General features: G+C 41.1%; 1 protein-coding gene and 1 pseudogene across 1 annotated transcript; one reads left to right on the top strand and one right to left on the bottom strand.

Moving 5' to 3' along the window:
* The window catches only part of LOC125516864 (flotillin-like protein 2), a 48,892-nt pseudogene extending 40,282 nt beyond the window's left edge, over nucleotides 1-8,610 (bottom strand).
* Nucleotides 8,611-8,675: 65 nt separating this feature from the next.
* On the top strand, nucleotides 8,676-9,931 carry LOC125512455 (protein DMP5-like). Its single transcript, XM_048677547.2, has one exon. It carries the CDS (start codon nucleotides 8,765-8,767, stop codon nucleotides 9,410-9,412), a length of 648 nt encoding a protein of 215 aa, XP_048533504.1. The 5' UTR covers nucleotides 8,676-8,764; the 3' UTR covers nucleotides 9,413-9,931.
* Nucleotides 9,932-21,407: the final 11,476 nt, after the last annotated feature.

Below are 21,407 nucleotides of genomic sequence, written 5' to 3' on the forward strand. Positions count from 1 at the left end.
GGCATAATCCAATTGAAAACTAAAATCATGATGACAAGTTTCATGGATATCATTATTCTTTATAGTATACAAGTCATCACAATAATCATCATAAATAGCAACTTTGTTCTCATAACCAATTGGAACCTCTTCCGAAATAGTGGATTCATCACAAAATAAAGTCATGACCTCTCCAAATCCACTTTCATCAATATAATCATCATAAATAGGAGTCATGCTTTCATCATAATAAATTTTCTCATCAAAACTTGGGGGACAAAAAATATCATCTTCATCAAACATAGCTTCCCCAAGCTTGTGGCTTTGCATATCATTAGCATCATGGATATTCAAGGAATTCTTACCAACAACATTGCAATCATGCTCATCATTCAAAGATTTAGTGCCAAACATTTTAATGCATTCTTCTTCTAACACTTTGGCACAATTTTCCTTTCCATCATACTCACGAAAGATATTAAAAAGATGAAGCGTATGAGGCAAACTCAAGTCCATACTTTTTTGTAGTTTTCTTTTATAAACTAAACTAGTGATAAAACAAGAAACAAAAAGACTCGATTGCAAGATCTAAAGATATACCTTCAAGCACTCACCTCCCCGGCAACGGCGACAGAAAAGAGCTTGATGTCTACGACACAACCTTCTTCTTGTAGGCGTTGTTGGGCCTCCAAGTGCAGAGGTTTGTAGGACAGTAGCAAATTTCCCTCAAGTGGATGACCTAAGGTTTATCAATTCGTAGGAGGCGTAGGATGAAGATGGTCTCTCTCAAGCAACCCTGCAACCAAATAACAAAGAGTCTCTTGTGTCCCCAACACACCCAATACAATGGTAAATTGTATAGGTGCACTAGTTCGGCGAAGAGATGGTGATACAAGTGGTATATGGATAGTAGATAATGGTTTTTGCAATCTGAAAAAATATAAAAATAGCAAGGTAACTAATGATAAAAGTGAGTGTAAACGGTATTGCAATGCGTTGAAACAAGGCCTAGGGTTCATAGTTTCACTAGTGCAAGTTCTCTCAACAATAATAACATAATTGGATCACATAACTATCCCTCAACAAGCAACAAAGAGTCACTCCAAAGTCACTAATAGCAGTGAACAAACGAAGAGATTATGGTAGGGTACGAAACCACCTCAAAGTTATTCTTTCCAATCAATCCGTTGGGCTATTCCTATAAGTGTCACAAACAGCCCTAGAGTTCGTACTAGAATAACACCTTAAGACACAAATCAACCAAAACCCTAATGTCACCTAGATACTCCAATGTCACCTCAAGTATCCGTGGGTATGATTATACGATATGCATCACACAATCTCAGATTCATCTATTCAACCAACACATAGAACCTCAAAGAGTGCCCCAAAGTTCCTACCAGAGAATCATGATGAAAACATGTGCTAACCCCTATGCATAGGTTCATGGGCGGAACCCACAAGTTGATCACCAAAACATACATCAAGTGAATCACGTCATATCCCATTGTCACCACAGATACGCACGGCAAGACATACATCAAGTGTTCTCAAATCTTTAAAGACTCAATCCGATAAGATAACTTCAAAGGGGAAACTCAATCCATTACAAGAGAGTAGAGGGGGAGAAACATCATAAGATCCAACTACAATAGCAAAGCTCGCGATACATCAAGATCGTGCCACCTCAAGAACACGAGAGAGAGAGAGAGAGAGAGATCAAACACATAGCTACTGGTACATACCCTCAGCCCCGAGGGAGAACTACTCCCTCCTCGTCATGGAGAGCACCGGGATGATGAAGATGACCACCGGAGAGGGATTGCCCCCTCCGGCAGGGTGCCGGAACGGGTCTAGATTGGTTTTTGGTGGCTACGGAGGCTTCTGGCGGCGGAACTCCCGATCTATTGTGTTCCCCGATCATTTTAGGGTATATGGAGATATATAGGAGGAAGAAGTACGTCAGGGGAGCCACGAGGGGCCCACGAGGGTGGAGGGCGCGCCCAGGGGGGGTGGGCGCACCCCCTACCTCGTGGCTTCCTTGAAGCTTACTTGACATGGACTCCAAGTCTCCAGGGTTGCTTTCCTTCCAAAAATAAGTTCCGTGAAGTTTTAGGTCAATTGGACTCCGTTTGATTTTCCTTTTCTGCGATACTCTAAAACAAGGAAAAAATAGAAACTGGCACTGGGCTCTAGGTTAATAGGTTAGTCCCAAAAATCATATAAAATAGCATATAAATGCATATAAAACTTCCAAGGTTGATAATATAATAGCATGGAACAATAAAAAATTATAGATACGTTGGAGACGTATCAAACCACAATCTTATTATTAGTCCTTTAGTTACCTACTTATGGTAGAAGTAGTGGAAGAATTGTTGTGTGGCTTGGTCTGGTCCAGATGGTACTCCCTCCGGTTCTTTTTACTCTGCGTATTAGATTTTTGTCAAGTCAAACTTCACAAAGTTTGACCAAACTTATATTAAAAAATGTGAACATCTACAAGACAAAATATATATATATATACTATAAAACTACATTTCACAATGAATCTAACAATATTGATTTTGCATTGTGAATATTGATACTTCTTTCTATAAGTTTGGTCAAAGTAGAGATACTTTGACTTTGACAAAACTTATATGCAGACTAAAAAGGACCGGAGGAAGTATTGCCGAACTTTGTAATTTTGGGTGTAGCTATGCAACGTGAGTAATACAAGTTACTAGTAGAATGCCCGTGCGTTGCTACGGGCTTTTGAAATATTTTTCTTGAGTTATGTGAACATCATTGAACTTACTCATCGAAATACCAGTTGGAAATAAATGTTGCCATAAACATTTATCGTAATTCCAGCCGGTTTGCTTTATTTTGAGTGCGTCGTTGTTGTGGGATATCATCACTTCCACATCTTTTTGTTGTACAAAACATGGTGAATTTCTGTCCCCATCCAATGATGTCGCCCCAAAAACCCTCTGAATGGGTTTATTTTTGAACCCCGACATAATCCATCTCCATCTCTCTCATATTCTACAAAATTATATATATATATATATATATATATATATAGAAATATACCTTTTGAGTATTATATCATGTGCAACATACATACAAAGAAGAACAACTATTTGCATGCACCTCTTTTGGTTGTTTAAAACTCGTTGAACTCTTAGCCCCCTCCATCATCGTTACATCAGGGTCTTTGTCAGTCGACATCTCCGAAGCACAATCAAATCCATCAGTTTTTATGACCTACAAAGGTATTCTAATATAAACAAAGATTAGAATAATTTTTTTATGATGGTGGTATGGAAAATATATATTGATTGGACAAATCCAATAAATGAGCAGTTTCTAGTAGATTGAGTGGCATCCCAATTTTAATAATTTTAGGCTCACCTCTAAATCACATGTTGATGGTTATTCTCACGAATATCTACTATTTAGGGTATGTGGTATATTGCCCATAAAAAACTATGTTACATTTCTTCACGAGCAAAGAACGGATTCCCCCTTTATATAATGATAGTCGGTCATCCGTAATTTCTTGGATATTTTTAAGTAATTTATTGAGAAAATAGTTTATGTTATTCTGAATATATATAGTGTACAGGTATAAACAAAGCTTTATTTTTATGATATTCCCATTATACCCATCCTATACGACTTGTTGTCCTCTCCCGCACGACCGCACTCTATCCACTCCCTCTCTGCACCACTCACTCTCTTGTTCCCCTCCCTTTCTAGATCCATAGACTTCACCGGCGTCGCTCACTCTCCTCTCTCCACCCTCGCCCCCACAACCAACAGAATTGGCGACCTCATCTCCCACCCCTCCACCCTTTCATCCCTCCCCTCTTCTCACCAAAATTAGTGAAGGGGGGATCGAGAGACCAGACGGTTGCCTAATCCGCCCACAAACCGGCGAACAACATCACGCCAAGGTCACCAATGCCGTCATGAAATGACAGGCTTCTTCCACCACGACAGACTTGCTCACGCACCAAGATATGAGAGGGGGCCTTCTACTTCTCCCTCGCTCATAACCCCTTTGGCCAAACCATGGATCAACCTTCCTCTACTCTGACCCATGCCATGGACCGAGCTCACTTCCCTCCTCAAGGTCATCTCTTCACCCCTTTCCTCGTGTGGCATGTTGCACCGCTAACCCTCACCTTATCTCCCTCCCTTTCCTCCCATATCGAGACATGCATGTGTTTCTGCTCGGCCGCTTCACCTCACCGCCGCCTTCATCTCCTTATACAATGTCGTATCCGCCGCCTTCTGCCAGTTGTAGAAGAGCGTGTTCGATTCTTGAACCTACAAAATATAAAATGCTGAGGTCAATAAGTATGAATTTCTCTTCTCCCTAGTACTATATTTTTATACATGCTTATTGCATAACCAACCTGTGTGTCGTAGTGTACTGTGGACTTGCTGAGCTGCTCGACATTGAGCTTGTCAGTTTGGCAGAGCACGTTCTTCGTCTTAACCTCCATCTGCAGCTCGGCATCGCGGATGGCGATAGCCTTGGAGGCCTCAACCTCGGCGACCTTGGCCTGCCAGTCCGAGCCTTCCACTTCATGGCGAGGTCGGTCATTCAGGCGGCGTTGTCGGCCTTCCTAGTGTTCTCAAACACCCGCACCTCCTCCTTGACCTTGGCCTTCTCCTTGAGCGCCTCACCCTGCTGCCGCACAGAGAGCACCTTGTTCTCGGCGTCAACCTTGGTGGCGTTCTGGCACGTGAGGCCATCCCGCTCCACAAACATCCACCTTGGCCCTGCTCGCTGCCTCCTGTTGTGTCTTCTCGCCGAGGTAGGCGAAGTACTCATGCCCCGGCACGTCCACCAGCTGCTTCACGGTGGGATTGTAGATGAAGAGGCCGAATTGGTCCAGCTCCTTCTGCACGCTGTTGAACACCTCCTGCTTGAACTTTTTGGTGCGGGTGAAGATCTCGTCCATGGTCAGCTGCGCCACCAGCATCCGGGTCTCACCCTCGATCAGCCCTTTAGCCCTTCACCATGTCGTGCCCGTGGCTCCTACCGTACGAGTGCAACAGCGCGATCAACTTCACGTGGAGTAGGAGCTTCGCTTCAACGGTGGGCAGGGCTGGACGTATCGCTCGTGGCTCAATCGGTGTTTGACACGCTCGGTCCGTCTTGTTAGAGAAAATGGACGATCTGGTCTGCTAAAATCGGCCTGGAAAATTGTTGGTCCGATCTGGTCTGGTCTTCAACCGGTCCGACCAAGAGGACTGAGAAAAAGTGTCATTGCCGCTGCCATTCGTTCTCAGCATGCCGACCGGCAGCCCCTGGGTAAACTACCATGTCCCCAAGCTTCCCCTCTCCTTATTTTCTCTCCTCCCCATGCACCATAGCCTCTCACCGCCGCTGTCGTGCATGCACCACTGACGATCTCGAGTTCTCAACTTGGCGCTGGCAGCGTTCTAGCTGCGGGTTTCGCTGCCATGGCAGCGACCGTTTTAGCACAGCACACATGCAGGCCATTAACTGGGGAAAACGGTCGATTGAGTGTGAACTTCGGATCGTGCGAGAATCGCTCAGCCGTGATTTCCGCGTGAGATTTAATAGCCTCCGCCTATAATCACGCACCATGATTCTACGCTGCCATTTTCTTTGTTGAAGCATATGTTTAGGTCCACCTGCCGCCACGTGATTCTCTCTCTCCCATTTCTCTCTCCGTAACAACCTTTCCTTATCATCTACGTCTTTATCGCGAGTAAAGGATTAGCAAGGTTAGCTCAGGAGTTAGTTGGGTTACTGGCCGCACCTGCCTGTGTATATCTTGTATAAATGTATACCTCTATAACTGAATATGACTGCTTTCAGTCGTGTTGGTGTGTTCACTTTCTGCACTTCTATTCCGTCGAACAGGAAATAGGAAGTACGTGAGAAACATGGCTTGATCCGAAAATCACAGCACCATTTGACAACAAACTGAACGTCATGTTTTGTTTATGGTTAATCCGCTAATTATGGCAAGGCCCGAACACAAAAAAAACATGGGCTCACGAAAAAACTGCTACGGAAGGTTCATGGCTAACAGCCACGCACTTGCCGCGGCACATCACCGACCTCATCGCTGGCGCTCCCGCATGTCCACCACCTCGCCACAGCACCCGCACACGTAGCCCACCTCGTCGCTGCCCCAGCACGTTGACGCCGGTGGTGGTTGGCCAGTCCAAATGGTGGCTTGATGAGGGACCGAACCAACTCGGACCGTGTCGCCTTGGTAGCGTCGCCGAGTTCCAGCATGGTCACCCAGGGACCGATGGTGAAGACGGCGAGCAGGACGAAGGGCAGCTTCTTGGAGCTCTACCAATACCCACGCCTTCTTCACCAGCGTTAAGTCCTCGATGCCCCAGCCGGTGATGGCCAGGTACTACGACGCGTACGCGGCGATGAAGCTCGTCGTTGACTGTTTTGCCGGCTGTACCGTTAGGTTTTCTTTCCTTCTTACCTACATAGGACATAGGAGTGTTGACCGATCGAAGGAAATAAATAGAACATGTTAGTACATATAGCAAAAATGCTCGTGCGATGCAACGAACCTATCAAACTTGTTTTACGTGATCTCGGTTTATGTAATCAATTAATTACGTGATCTCTGTTGTATGTTCTTTCTCTATTCCAAAATTTCAATCACGCGAGTAAGAAGTATTTCACTGTCTTATGCAAGTAGTTCAGTGCATACATATGTTACTCGTTCGTAATTGCAACCTGAACAGAGTAAAAAAATCGGTTTGGTGCATGGATGGATTGATGGGAACACACTGTCTAATGAAAAGGATAAGTATCACACTGACATGCATAGGTGATTTGAAAATTTTAAAATATAGCATCTACATCTGCGCATCATGACGAAAAATTCCAGAGAAAAAAATTGATCCAGTCAAGTGTATCTTTGGATATTTCATTATCCACTTAGGCCATATTAGTATTACTTCCCACGTGGTGCACATCATCCTGATGCATGGGTGTGCCTCGGCCCTTACATTGCAAATGTTATTATTGCAGGAAGAGCACACATTCATAAGCTAATGGTTTCACAATGCGTTCTTGCTGATAGTAATTGAACCAAATGAAACGATAGACAAGCAGATTGATTAAGGAACTCTAGGTAATACTTCATGCCGTAAGCATTGGCTCAAAAAGTTAATTTGTAAGTAACAAAAAAAGGCCTAGAAGAATAGTTCTACCTAAATAAAGTTTACTGCTGCACATGAGCAGATCCACACGAAGCAGAGGGGAGGTGGAGCAGGCCGGTAATCAGGGAAAGGAGCAGAGTGGGAGAAGATTTACACCGCCGTCTCCACTGGATATGGTGTCTCCGCCGCATCTGTGGAGGCGCCGTGGCTCCGCCTCGGATGGTGCTCGTGACTATGGTGAAGAGGAGGGGTGACGCATGGGCGAAGAGGCAGGCGGTGCTCGTGGCCAAAAAGTGGGTCGTTCGAGCTGCGGGAGGGAGGAGGGGATCGTCAGGAGGCGACGAGATCGGTCGGCGGCGGCGGCGGCGTCCAGGTAGGGAAGTCGAGGTAGGGCGTTGTGTTTTTTTAGGGGAGTTGCTTGTGAAAATAACGTGCGACGACGACGTAGCGAGCGGATCCCCTTAAAAAAGACGTAGCGAGCGGATTCCTTTAAGGTAGGAATGGATACAATTGATGACGTTGATAAATAGTGGTGAATGTTGGCCTAATTTACTATCATCATGCATGGAAACGAATCGTCAAGAAAAAGAATACTTCCTATTACTACGCTCATAGGAAGCTTCCTAATCTCTGCTACCAAACAGTTTCTGCCCAGACAAGGAAGAAAAGTTATGGACGTGATTCGGAAGGAAACAAACATTATGAAGATTAATTTAGATTTGATCTTTAGAGATTGATTGTGATTGATTTTTTTACATAAAGGCATTACTAAATAATTTGCGTCAGTATGGAAAGTTCTGATCTGTTCAGTTTTTTTTCGTTGTGTGAGAGGGTGACGCGAAAATAAACCGATGAAGTGGGGGGAGGGGATGAAATTTTTTACAAAAAACCAGCGAAGGTGGGAGGAGGTACCAAAAAAACTATGTAGATGGGACGAAAATAAATCTGGAACGGAGACTATCAACTAAGACATTAAAAATAGATCCCGCAAAAAGTATAATCAAAGTATTGTCTTATGTTTTGAAATGGAGGAAGTATCCACTTTGAATAGCTGGCGGGACAAGCATATCTTATGGGTTTATTTCAATCTATCTAGTGCTATCTTTATGACGTGTTGGCCGACTATGAGATGTTTATGACAATTCGTCAACCTCAAGATTTATTGGCCAAGTCTCTGGCAGCTGCTCACAGGAATATGATGTATGTGTGCACGTTCATGAGGGTGAGTGTTTGTACGTGTTGCAAGCGCATCGTAGTGTTTTCTCCAGAAAAAAAAAAAGAGTTTGTTAATTGAGTTTGGCTGAGCCGGAGCGTATAGTTTGGCCGTTGTCTGGCGCATGCATTCCACGTTCGACTATATACGCAGTTTCTTGTTGCCGTGACCAAACTACAAGAGCCACCATGCATGCACGTGCCAGTGGCCACGAATATAATTTTTTGGCATACCAGCCGGCTGGTCGGCATCCCTACTCGATCTGGTAAAGCTCCCATCAGCCATTTCTTGTTGCTTGTTGTACTAAGTTGCAACCCCTGGTTCGCGCGCTATATAAAGAGGTAGACAGCTGATGCACCGTTGCCATTCAACAAGCATCTCAATTGGAGTAGTAAGGTCGTTGCCATGGATCCCGTTTCCAATGCTGTGCACATCCAGATGCCTGCGCCGGCCCAACAATCCTCTCCTCGCCAGGCCCCGCCACCGACGGGCGTCCTTCCGCCGGCGGACAAGACGCTGTCGAGCGCGTCGGACCTCCTGAAGCTCCTGCCGACGGGTACGGTGCTGGCCTTCCAGGCGCTGGCGCCTTCCTTCAGCAACAACCACGGCGTCTGCCACGCGGCCAACCGGTGCCTGGTCCTGGCGCTCATCGGCGGCTGCGCCGCCTCCTGCGTGCTCCTCTCCTTCACGGACAGCCTCGTCGGCCGCGACGGCAGGCTCTACTACGGCGCGGCCACGCTCGGGGGCTTCTACCCTTTCAACTTCACCGGCACGCGCGGCGAGCGGGACGCGGTGTTCAAGGACCTCTCCAGGTTCCGGGTCACGCCCATGGACTTGGTGCACGCCGTCGTCTCCGCGCTCGTGTTCCTCGCCGTCGCGTTCGCCGACGCCGGCATACAGGGCTGCCTCTTCCCGGACGCCCGGACGGACACGAGGGAGCTGCTGGTCAACTTGCCGCTTGCCGCTGGCTTCCTCGCTAGCATGGTGTTCATGATCTTCCCCACTACCAGGAAGAGTATCGGCTACACGGATATGATGCCCCACTCGCAGTGACCACACTCACCAAACGTGGTGGAGCTCGTTCATTCCCCTGGTCTTGTCTTAAGCCAATCCATTTTAAACTTGACCAAACTAATACGAGAGCATCACCTTTAGGTTTCAAAATTGGTATTGTTTATTTTTTTATCTCATGTAGATTTTTTTTCTACTATTATTTAGCCTTCTTCATTTCAAAGTGCGCGACTTTTAAACATGAGTACATTTTATGAAGATGTAACTTTGACATTACTTTGTACTACCTCAATTCAGGTTTATTAGTCCCTCTTTATTTGGGCTAAATTTGACCATAAATTTAACTAATAAACTGTGAACTATGTAACAAAAGTTATAATATAGGAAAGCTCTTTCAATACAAATCCAAAAGCACATTTTCTGTATCATCTAATTCATATTGTTTTATAGATGGTCGAAATTTGACACAAAATACAATGGGGCCAAATAAACCCCTCCCTCGTTCAAGCGTATCCCTTGTTGCCAGCGTTAGGGGTTCGATCGTCCACTAGCGTACGTAGATGGGCCAACCCATTAGGAATCGAAGCGAAGCAAGCTAACGGCCGCTGAGACTGATTTGAGGAAGCTTCTGGAAGGTTTCTGACTAGTTTCGGGCACTTAATAGAAGGTTACAGAATCGCTTTTTTCAGAAATATCTTTTCGGGATATTTGAGTTTTTTTTTCTTTTGCTTTTCTTTTCAAAATTTTGTGGTCCTTTTCAGTTTTTCATTTTCTAATCTATTTTTTTAATTCACAAATTTCAGAAAATGATCAAAATCTTCAAAAACTGTTTGCAACTATAAAATTTGTCCGCTTTTTTCAAAGTTTGTTAAGGTTTTCAAAAATTGTTCATGTTTTTTCTAAAAATGTTCGGAATTTTCAAAAAAAAAGTAGCAATACCAAAAAATGTACAGAATTTTAAAAATTGTTCACCTATTTTTTCAAATTTGAGAACAATTTTATTTCATGAAGATCTTTTGAATTCACTAATATTTTTCAGTTCTGTGAAGTTTTTGAAGTCATGAGAAAATTTCCAAATTTGAGAACATTTTTTCAAAATCATGAACAATTTTTGAATGAACCATTGTTTTTGAATCCATGAACCTTTTTTTTAAATCCACAAACATTATTTAAATGCCTTAATGTTTTTGAATCCACAAACAGTTTTTCAGTTCATGAACAATTTTTTAAATCAGGAACATTTTTCAATCGACGAACAATTTCTAATCCGCAAACATTTGTGGGGTTTAGGCAACTCATCCTCCGTTATGTGGGCTGGCTCATAGGCGCGGCCTAAAAAGCTTGCATTTCTTGTGAGAATATATTTTGGAAAATCTTTTTCAAAAAGTGTTAAAAAAATAAATATGAAAATGGGATATATTGTAAAAATATGTTAAAGTCAATATAAATGGTCGTATATAGAAGTGTATAATTAAATGGTGATTTCACACTTAAATTTATATAAAAAATATATACACAATTTAAATAGCTCATGTATGCAATAAAATGCTCATCTCATATTTTTCTAACTAATTAATTTTCATGGATTTAAAGAAACATTCATACACATGAAATGTTCATCGTGTATTTAAATAATGTTCATGTATACACATAAAAGTCCGCAAAAAAAATGAAATTTATTAATAAATAAAATCTGAAAGAAAGAATAACTAGAAGAAACTAATGGAAAAATAGAAACAGAAGAAAATAGAAAAAAAATGCATCCATCCAAAGGAAAACAAAACAGAAATAGAAAGACTATCGAGACCAAATGTAAATCATTGTGTGTAAAACAGTGATGCTCTGGCCCGTCGCACACATGGCTAGGTACGAAACATTGATAATCTCTAGAAGGCGCCCTTCTCGGGCTGGCCCAACCGGGATCTTAGTGGTGTGAGCCAGACCTGCCTCGATCACTTGGGATTTCATGATGTTGTTGTTAGACAATGCAGGTGGGATTGCCCTTGCAGTGGCATTCCTATCCCACCATGATCTCCTCGATTGCGTTGAACCAGGCAAGGGGGGCATGGAGTTTTATTTCTACGGAAAGGAGGACATGGACATGATAGTCCTCGATTGTCCAATCCCACTCGAGCACTAGTAACAATTGCCTCGTGTCATACCTGTGTGATATGTCATAGAAAGACTTTGAAGACAATGGTTCACCTATTCATTCATTGCCCTTTTGCACAGATGTGCTAGCACTATGTTTTCCCTTCATGGACCCCCACTCATTCAGGCATATACGATGAAGTTGCCCAGCTTAAGAAGTTGCTCAATGTACCCTTTTCTTTGTAAATCATCATCTTGGTTTCATGGGCCATCTGGACTATGAGGAATAACTTTATCGTTAAGGGCATCTCCCAAGTCTATATATTTGCAAGCGCAAAGTTATAGAGGAACTATAGTGGATCACTTACGGGGCCAGAGGAATGAATACAGTTTTGGCTGATTGGGTGAAAGATTTTAGATGATCATTTGTACTGTATCTGTTGTATTTTTTGTTCTTTGTTTTCAACCTAGGCATGTATAGTTTTTTTTTGGAACCTTGCTTTGTATGATTTATTTGAAATTAATAAATATACGCAGTGGAGTCCTGTTGTTTCCCTTAAAAACTATTGCCATGCATCCCCTTTCGCTCATGGAACTTAGCCGCGAATGACAAACACAATGAACGATCACAATTATGTCAATCCCAAGTGTTTGCGTCAATGCAGGATGGAATGGAGACCCCTCACAACTTGAGTGCTTGTCACACTCTCACCTCATGCTAGTTGATCATTTTGGAGAATGAAAAATATCTAAGATGACAAGAGAGAAATCATTTCAGCCAACTAACAAGGCATGTTATGAATGCATATGAACCGCTATTAAAAGTAAGAACCAGGCAACACATGGCTATATAAAACCGCCACGGCTTATTAATTGCTCATATAATAGAGTCAACTATTAGGTTAGTCTTTTTTCTTACTTTCTGTATGTCTCTTCTCTCATTTAATGTTTTTAACTAAGAGCATGCGTGGCTTTTGCATGTGAGCATGGTTACTAGTATAGCTAACTGCTGGCTATATGCAGCTCCCATGTCATCTAAAGTCATCATCTATATAGTCATTCATACAATAAGGTTGGCTATTAGACTACTATTTTTTTATACCTTCTCTCTTTCTCTTTCAACTTATTTATCAATTTTACCTAAGAGCACACATATAATTAGGCTCTTGCATTAAATCCCATTCCCATCAATCTTTCATGTCTCTCTCCTTCATATAGGTCAATTTACCATGTATGCGGGCTATAAGCCCGTTATTGTACTTGCTCTGAGAGTCAACTACTCTTTCCCTTTATCTCTCTTCCACATAAGGAAACATGCCATGTAAGCAGGCTTAGGCTAGCCATAATGGGAGTAATTTAGACTAGTAATATGCATATGTTAGTAGTCTATGCCACTACCTCCATAGTGGTTAGTGGCATAGGTATGATAACATAGATATCTTCACTTATTACTTTGTAGGGTCATTTTGCATTAAAAAGCGCTATGTTATGGTAACATATTATGTTACTCTATTTGTCTCTCTCCTTTTTACTTGCCGCATCACCTCTTTTGCCTATGTGGTATGCATGTTACTACATATGTTGCTCCCACTATGACCAGTTATTGTAAGTGCATCTAGTGCCACCCCTACTTGGTTTTGGAGTATTGACGGCAAACTTGGTTGAGGGACTAATGTGTTTGTGAGATTCACAGGAGAACACAGGAAGAAGTCCCTATTAATTCAGTTTACCCATCGAAGATGACCCCTAAAAATGTATGAAGACATTGAAGACATTGGTGGTTCGCGAAGACATTCGCGTCGAACATAATGACGTGTGAAGACATTCGCTTGAAGACAATGAAGTGCGAAGACATAATTTCTTTCGTAGTTTCATTTTCTTCCTTCCTGATTCATAGAAACCACCAAACTGTTAAGTGGGGTCCAGGTGAACAAAGTCATAAAAATAATGTGATGCTCAACCTAAATCCTATGTCTTCGAGTGAAGACAATGTGAGAAAATCTTATCCTGAGTCGGATAAGTCAGCTTTGCTTGTAGCCCAAGTCAAACTGCCGCGTGTGTTTGAAATCCGACCGTTGGACACGTGTCGATCGGTTGTCCATTGACCCAGGGTCATTTCGAACATATCATGTTGGGTTGTCCCCTGCCTATAAATAGCCACCCCCTTCCATCATAAATTGGTGGCTGCTCAAAGTTAGTGCACGGGTTTTGTCGTTTGATAGTAACCCACCTCCAAAGCCTTTGAGAAAGAATCCTTACGAGGACAAAACTGAAAGCATCCAAATACCAAAGAGTGTTTGGAATCACTGAAGTCCTCCTGTTCCGCGTGATCCTAAGACTTGTTACATTTGAAGACTGTCATCTTACAGTCGGTTAGGCATCGCGTTCTAAGCATCTAAGAGTCATTGTGGATTGCCGATGAACAAAGTCTGTGAAGGTTTGGAAGTCCAGCTTTTGAGCGAACGTGGCTAGCCACTTGAGCTAATTAGTGTTGTTGGTTAGTGGGCAGCATGGAGAGAACTATCAGCAACATGCATCTGAAACATTTCTGAAACTTCAAAACGATATTTTCTTTTGAAAAAAGTGATTTTCTTTTAAAGAAGAAACTTTTCAAAACTATGAATAATTTTCTTTAAACACAAATAGTTTGTGAAACACAAACATTTTTTGAAAAATATCAAATATTTTTTCAAAGCATGAAAATTCGAATTAATGAACAAGTTTTAAAAAGGGAACATTTTTTGAAAGACCACACAAAATTTGTAAGCACGGATATTTTTTGATCTATGAACAAAATTTGAATACAGGAACATTTTAAAATTTTGAAAGCGTGAACATTTTCTGAAACTTCTGAATAAATTTTTGAAATGCGAACATTTTTGGAAAGGCGGACATTTTTTGAACATGTGAATTTTTCCTGAAAAGAGGAACAATTTTTTAAACAACCGAATAAAACTTGAAAAGAAAAATAATTTCTAAAAACGCCAACATTTTCTGAATATATGAACATTCTTTAACATGACAACATGTTTTGAAACTCCCAATCAAAATTTGAAAACAAGAACAAAATTTTGAAAACATGATTTTTTTTAATATGTTATCAGTTTTTGGAAAAAAGGAAAACGACAATTGTGTTAAAGACATGAGCATTATTCGAAAATCATGTTTATTGTAAAAAACTGAACAAATTTTTGAAAAGAAAAATAAACTTGAAGAAAAACGAAAAATAAAAATAAAAAAAGGAAAGAAATAGAAAAAGAAAAGGAACATAGACAGGAAAAAGAAAAAAATTGGTTCAGGAACCTTGTTGAAGCTTCCTGAAACCAGCAAAAACCGGCTGGGAACCAATACTAGAACGTGAAAGCTGTACGCATACTACAAATGGGTTGGTCCAAATTGTACCATATCGCACGGTGGACACCAGTTCAAGCAGTACTTTAACGTCTCTCAATTTTTCCATGGCTAAAGTATACGCTTCAACATTGTTGTCTACTAGCTTCACAATCTTAATCCTAGGCTCAACCATATGAGAACCAGAAAATAATACGTCAAAATCAAACATTTTCCCCAAAATATATACATGTCAAGATAGTTTTGGTTGTGACCCTCCTAACATCTGGAAGAACTTGATAAAAAAAGCGATCATCGCCTATTTTTGCCGGGCTATCAAACGCATTAGGTGCCCCGCGGCCGAGTGATGCAGCCACATGGGGGAAATTCAAAGTCGCTCAGGTGACGCCTCATGTCCCGACAATCCTCGCACAAAACACTACCCATGTACAATTCAGGCACATAGGCGCATGGTACCGATCTCAATACAGCCAGCATGTAGTATTAGTTAAGAAGCGGGCACAGATCACAATGCTACATTGGCTGGACCAGATAAAGGGTGTCACGTAGCTTGGCGTTCAAAACGCCTCACTCTGCACAAAGTCACTAGTCTCAGATTCTGAAATTTTCTTCCAGCTTAAGGGTCTGTATCTGAAACAAACATCTATTTGGAATTTGTTTTTAAAAACTAGCTAAAATCTGATTTGGACTATTTCTAGTGTAGTAAGCACATCTCCGTGTACTTCTATGTCAAAGCTGGCTATGTCGAATCTATTTTGAAAGCACAACAAGTCCATATATGAACAAACAAGGAATAAGCAAGCACTATTAAGAATTCAAGGACTAAACAAGGGCTAAGCGTGATATTTATTCCGAACCTCTAGACTCGCATCTACCTAGCCTTCCATGACTAAATCGACACCAACAAAAATTGTGGGGTACATGTAGGCCGGTACGATAGTTTCCGGTGCGTCCAACTCCTATGTTTGCTAGTACCAACGAAAATATGCAACACTTGACACCAAAAAAATAAAAAATAAAATAAAAGGGGATCTACTTCTCTCTCAAGCTGTTGGCCGGATGGCTACTACAGGGTAAACAACTTGAGGACTCAGATACATAATGTGAACATGAAGAATGTATAGCTCGAGCTCACGCAAAACACGTGTCACCACCACTGACCACACACATTTTGTAAGCAAAGCAGGAGAGGTGCTTCAACGCATTTTATAATTTTGTTTTGCAATTCAATAGCACTGCCCCAGAACCCATACTATCCTACCTTCTTTACACACATAGTAATGGAAGAGGGGTACAATTATTTCCAACAACTTTTTACGGACAGAAAGGCTTACAGTTCATTGGCTCAAATCAATCCGATGACATCATGTCGGTTCTTGGCTTCAGTAGAAAAATTGCATCATGGTAGAATCCGACGGCTTTAGCTCTCGCTTGCAAATTATGAAGATGGCCATCTAGTCTAGTACTATGGCACACCTGCAAGATTGCAGTCTCACATGTTGTTGGATGGACATATTAACAACACACTCTTCACTTTGTCAACCGGCAACAGCAACAACAACCACAAGAGGTCAAATTTCAGCAAAATAGAGTTTACAAAACTTCTGCCTCTTTCGGTATTTTACAAAAAAAAACTCTTAAACCACTAAACCAAATAATACCAAAATTTGGTAGACGAATAGAACACGACTTTCTGAGATCCCTGAAAATTTCAGCTCAATTGGGCACGGTTTATCTACCCAAAAAGTTCGTCTCTCAAAACTACTCAGTTCTGAAACTGTAGCAATCCGAGTTGACGAAACCAATCTCCAATATGATGCTCCGCGGATCCAATCCACAAACCAGCTAATCAGATTGAAGTACTCAAAGTAAGTAATGATCTCACCAAGTTTGGGGTCAATCCAAGCACGTTGGAATCTCCAATCACCTGTTTGAAACTTTGAACACTGTCTAGTCAGAAGCAACAAATCTGGATAGAACCTCCGCTTCTTCTTCCCCTTCTCTTCTCTCAGGTTACGTTCCTCTCTTGTGTGCTCCCTCACTCTCACAATGGTAGCCACCACCAACAGGGGTTAAGTGGCTAGGGTTTTCTTCTCTACTCCCTTCACTAGGAGCACTCACAACCATTGTATGCAAATCAGATCAACGGCTCACACGTATTAGACTTTTAGACAAATGTTGGGATGCAAACACACCTCCATGTGGAGGTACTTAGCCCAACACTATGAATAGGCTGACTAGAGAATTGTTTGAAAACACCATGATTAGATCCAAAATTTACTTTTGTGCTTCGCATAGTAGAGGCTAAGAAAAGTTCTCTAGTGATGTTGTCGACGCTCGCAAAAAACATTTCCCATGTGCCTCCAATTCCTATCTCATGTTAGCCGGTGGATCTCGTCTATCTAACACCTATATACAATCGATCATGTAGTAATATTTCTTCTTTAGAAGACAAGTGGGAGAGCTGCCTAAGTGTGTAGGATATAAGCGCTATGCTTTTCCAACGGTATCCATAAATCCATTGTATCCTCATATAAATATCCAGCAAACGGCATCTACAACGGATTCCTTGGGTTGCTCGACTTTTTAATAATGTTGTACATATGGTAGTACGCCCGTGTGTACAAGATTGATTATTTAACCATCAATTTTTTCTTTGAAAAGAAGGTTGAAACCCCCAGCCTCTACATCATGTGCACACAACAAATTTTAATTAAAAGTTGATGCACAACAACGAGGCCGAATACATCAACACACCGAGTACATGAAGTTGACTACTATGACATGAATACGACTAAGTCGACCTCCTCCTCAGCACTGCCTTCAAGAATTAAATGCATGCACTCATGCCCCTGTCGTCACCTATGGTCGACTTCTCGGTGTAGTTCTAGCTAGCCTTAATTTTATGTTCCCAGCGGAGATTAAATTTTCTGACCTTATGCATGCTTAATGAACGAAAATATACAAATTAAGTTGATTGTCGTTATCATATATGTGATCATCTCATATTCTCATCCGTGGGCTAGATTAGCCTTGTCCGGCATCTACTGTAGTTTGCTTGCACGTACATAGTTTTAGTTACAACAACCATAATATCTTTTATTTAATAAAATAGTTTGATTTTGATGACTTAGTCAAGCAAACTCCATTCGGGAGAATGATTCAAGATTAACATGGGAGTACATTGCACTAGCTAGATAAGGCCAGTGTGTCTCATATAGTCTGACTGTGAACTATCATCTTTAATCGCTCGATGACATATCTAATACAGTTGTCCTGTTGCTGAAATTTAATCGAGCAAACACTACTAAGCATGATATACTATACTGATATGTATTCTGAACCTTGTGACTCACATGTAGTCTATGGTGACCAGACAGAAACAAGCAAGAATTCTATGGTACATGATAGCCGGTGGGATAGTTTCGGTGCGTCCAACCCCTATGTACGCTTGTACCAATCAAGAATTGCAATACATGACACCCATAAAAATTAAAATAAAATAAAATAAAAGGTGATCCACCTCTCTCTCAAACTGCGGGTCGGATGGCTTCTGCAGGGCAACAGCTTGAGGACTGGGATACCTAATGTGAATATGAAGAATGTAAAGCTCGAGCTCACGAAGCATCAGCACACACGCCACCACCACTGACCACACACACACACACACTGTAAGCAAAGCAGGAGAGGTGCTTCAACACATTTTATAATTTTGTTGTGCAATTCATTAGCACTGCCCAGAACCCACGGTATCCACTATTCTTTATACGTCAAGTAATGGAAGGGGGTGCAGTTATTTCCATCAACTTTTTTCCACGTATGAAGGCTTCTAGTTCATTGTCAATCACGTCTCATGTTTTCTGTTTTACCCAGCTGATGCAATAACAGATTGACAAGGTAAAGCTGCTAGTTGTGAGTTCTTGGAAAAAAGAGAGGAAAGGTTTCAGGCCTCCATGGTGTAGCATTAAGAAAGCCAGTGGTTTCATGCGTTTGGTACCAGAGACAAAGGTCTAAATGTCCAGCCACCAACCTTCACATTCATACACTGCAGTTTCTAGACGTGGCACAACCGACTTACTGAACATCTGTAAGTACAGGAATGCAACGCAATGGAAAGAAAAGCTTTGCAGATCAAGGAACGAATAGGCAACCACTCAATGAGCCAAGGCCCCATTACGCCGGCACCACATAGTAAACCCACCGATCGGGAGGAGAGAAATCGTCGAACCATATGTATCCCCATGTACGATCCAGTGTACAAGAGAATTGTTTCAAAGCACCATGATTAGATCCAAATTCTACTTTTTTGGCTTGCCCTAAAAGTTTTGGACCTTGTCTGGTAGAGGCTAAGCAAAGTTCTTCGGTGCTTCTGCCGATCCTCGCGTAAAACATTTCCCAGGTGCCTCCAACTCCTATCTCATGTTTAAAGCTGGTGAATCTCGTGTATTTAGCACCTATGCACAATCGATCATATAGCAACATTTGTTTTTAGCAGACAAGCAGGGGAGCTGCCTAAGTGTGTACTAATATATAAGAGCTATGATTTTCCAACCCATCCATGAATCCATAGTATCCTCATATAAATATCCAGCAAACAGCAAGGACACTCGATTGATAGCGGCACATCTCAAGATTTGGGCAAGGGCTCACTGGTCGGGTCACATCGGCACATAATTGCTGACCAACCAGGATATAGAATTTTGGTTTCTAACTCTATTATTTCTATCTTGTTACATTTCATTGCCTTCATCGGGCTCGGTCGTCCCCAATTGGACTCAACATTTTTATTAGTGATACATCTGCATTCATGAGTCACGACCTGTCCCGTTTATTGGCTAAAATCGAATTTGTTCTCATAAATCATTTGTCCCTATGAAAAGGGTGTTGTTTTAAAATGATCGGCTAGTAGTGTGGTCGTCCCAACCAATTTCCTAAAATATTGGAGTTATGCAATACATTTTGATAAAACATGTCAAAACTTGGAGAAAACAAAGTCGGGAAACAATATTAGATTGGTCTAACAACAATAAATGTCATTTCTTTTTGGCCTTATGGGCTGCTGCCAAAATAGCTTATTTTGTCGTATATATCTATATATCTACACATAAAGCAAAATGTGTTTCCCCGATTTTAACATCCAGTCACCGTTGATTTTTTTAAACCGAGATGGTACTAAATATTTATACTCCGTCTGCTAGAAAAGGAAAAATGATTTGTCTAGAATTTCATACGTAGGCAGCGCACGCTATGGCCCAGCGAGTCAGAACACTTATTTTTCTACCCACGCAGCTGAAAAACTCCTATTTACTGCACGCTGCAGCAAATAGTTAGGGCTTCGCACAAGAAACCCAAGACTAGGCTGGCACGTTTTTGTTTTTTCTGTTGTTTTTGTTCTTCTATTTTATTTATGTTTGGATTTCTCCCTTATAAGTTTATTTTTTCCCCTTTTTGTAAATTTAAAAATTTCAAAAAAGGTTTAGAATTTCATTTTTGTTCAAATTTTTAAAAAGTGTTCAAGAATCTAATTCTTTTGCTTTTTGGAAAATGTTAGGCACTTCAAATTTTTGTTCTCGCTCCGAAATGTGTTCAAAACTAAAAAAAATCACATTTTTCAAAAGAAGATTGTGTTTTCTGAAAAAAAAGAGATACAAAAAAGTATTATAATTTTCCTAATTTAAAAGTACTCTTGTTTTAGTGAAATATTCACAAATTCAAAATAATGTTCATGTTTAAAAAAATTCTAAAATTTTCTTGAATGTTCAAACATATTCCTGTTTTCATAAATTGTTCACAAATTGAAAAATATTCGTTTTTTATTAAAGGTTCACATTTTCATAAAATATTTGTGAATTTAAAAAATATTCCTATTTAAAAAAATCATGTTTTCCCAAAAATGTATGGAGTTCTCAAAAATATGTTTCATAATTTTTAAAATTGTTCACATTTTCAGATATATTTGGCAATTCATAATAATTATTATTTTTGAAAAGTAAAAAAATCAAAAAATGTTTTGAATCTGACATTGTAGTATGTTATTAAATATTCACGCTTGATTAGCAGGTCGCGTTTGTTCAAGTGGTTAGCATCACTCAAACAAGAAAAAGCAAAAATAATCTCTATGTCTCCTAGGTTGTATTGGACCTCAGCCGCACTCCCGTACTGGGCCTTCTGCGCATCCGTGCATCAATCCTCACCGAGGGAGGCTAGAATATTTTCCGGCCGCAAGGAATCGAACTTGCAACGTCTCATCTGACTCCTCAGGCGGATGCTAACTGAACTAGGTCAGCTTTGTTACATAAAAACGGCTGATACTTCTATTAAATATACGAAAAGATATTATTCCGCATGTTCCACACGTAGTTAGCCAAACGAACAGCTTCAAATGTGTTTGCACTTGCCATGGCCACTTAAGATGTGTTGCCATGGCAAGTTTACATGTTTTTCCCATCCACCGTTTAAAACGATGATTTTCGACCATGGAAAATTAGCAATGTTTCCTATTTTTTTACAACTTAAGTTGTTTTTCCATGGCAAATTTTTTTCTGTTTGGAGTATTTTTCACATGCCAACTAAGAAATCATCTAAAGTTGCCATG

The sequence above is a fragment of the Triticum urartu genome, chromosome 6A, assembly GCF_056163025.1.
Source record: "Triticum urartu cultivar PI428250 chromosome 6A, HENAU_Tu73, whole genome shotgun sequence".
In the NCBI taxonomy this organism is placed as follows: domain Eukaryota; kingdom Viridiplantae; phylum Streptophyta; class Magnoliopsida; order Poales; family Poaceae; genus Triticum; species Triticum urartu.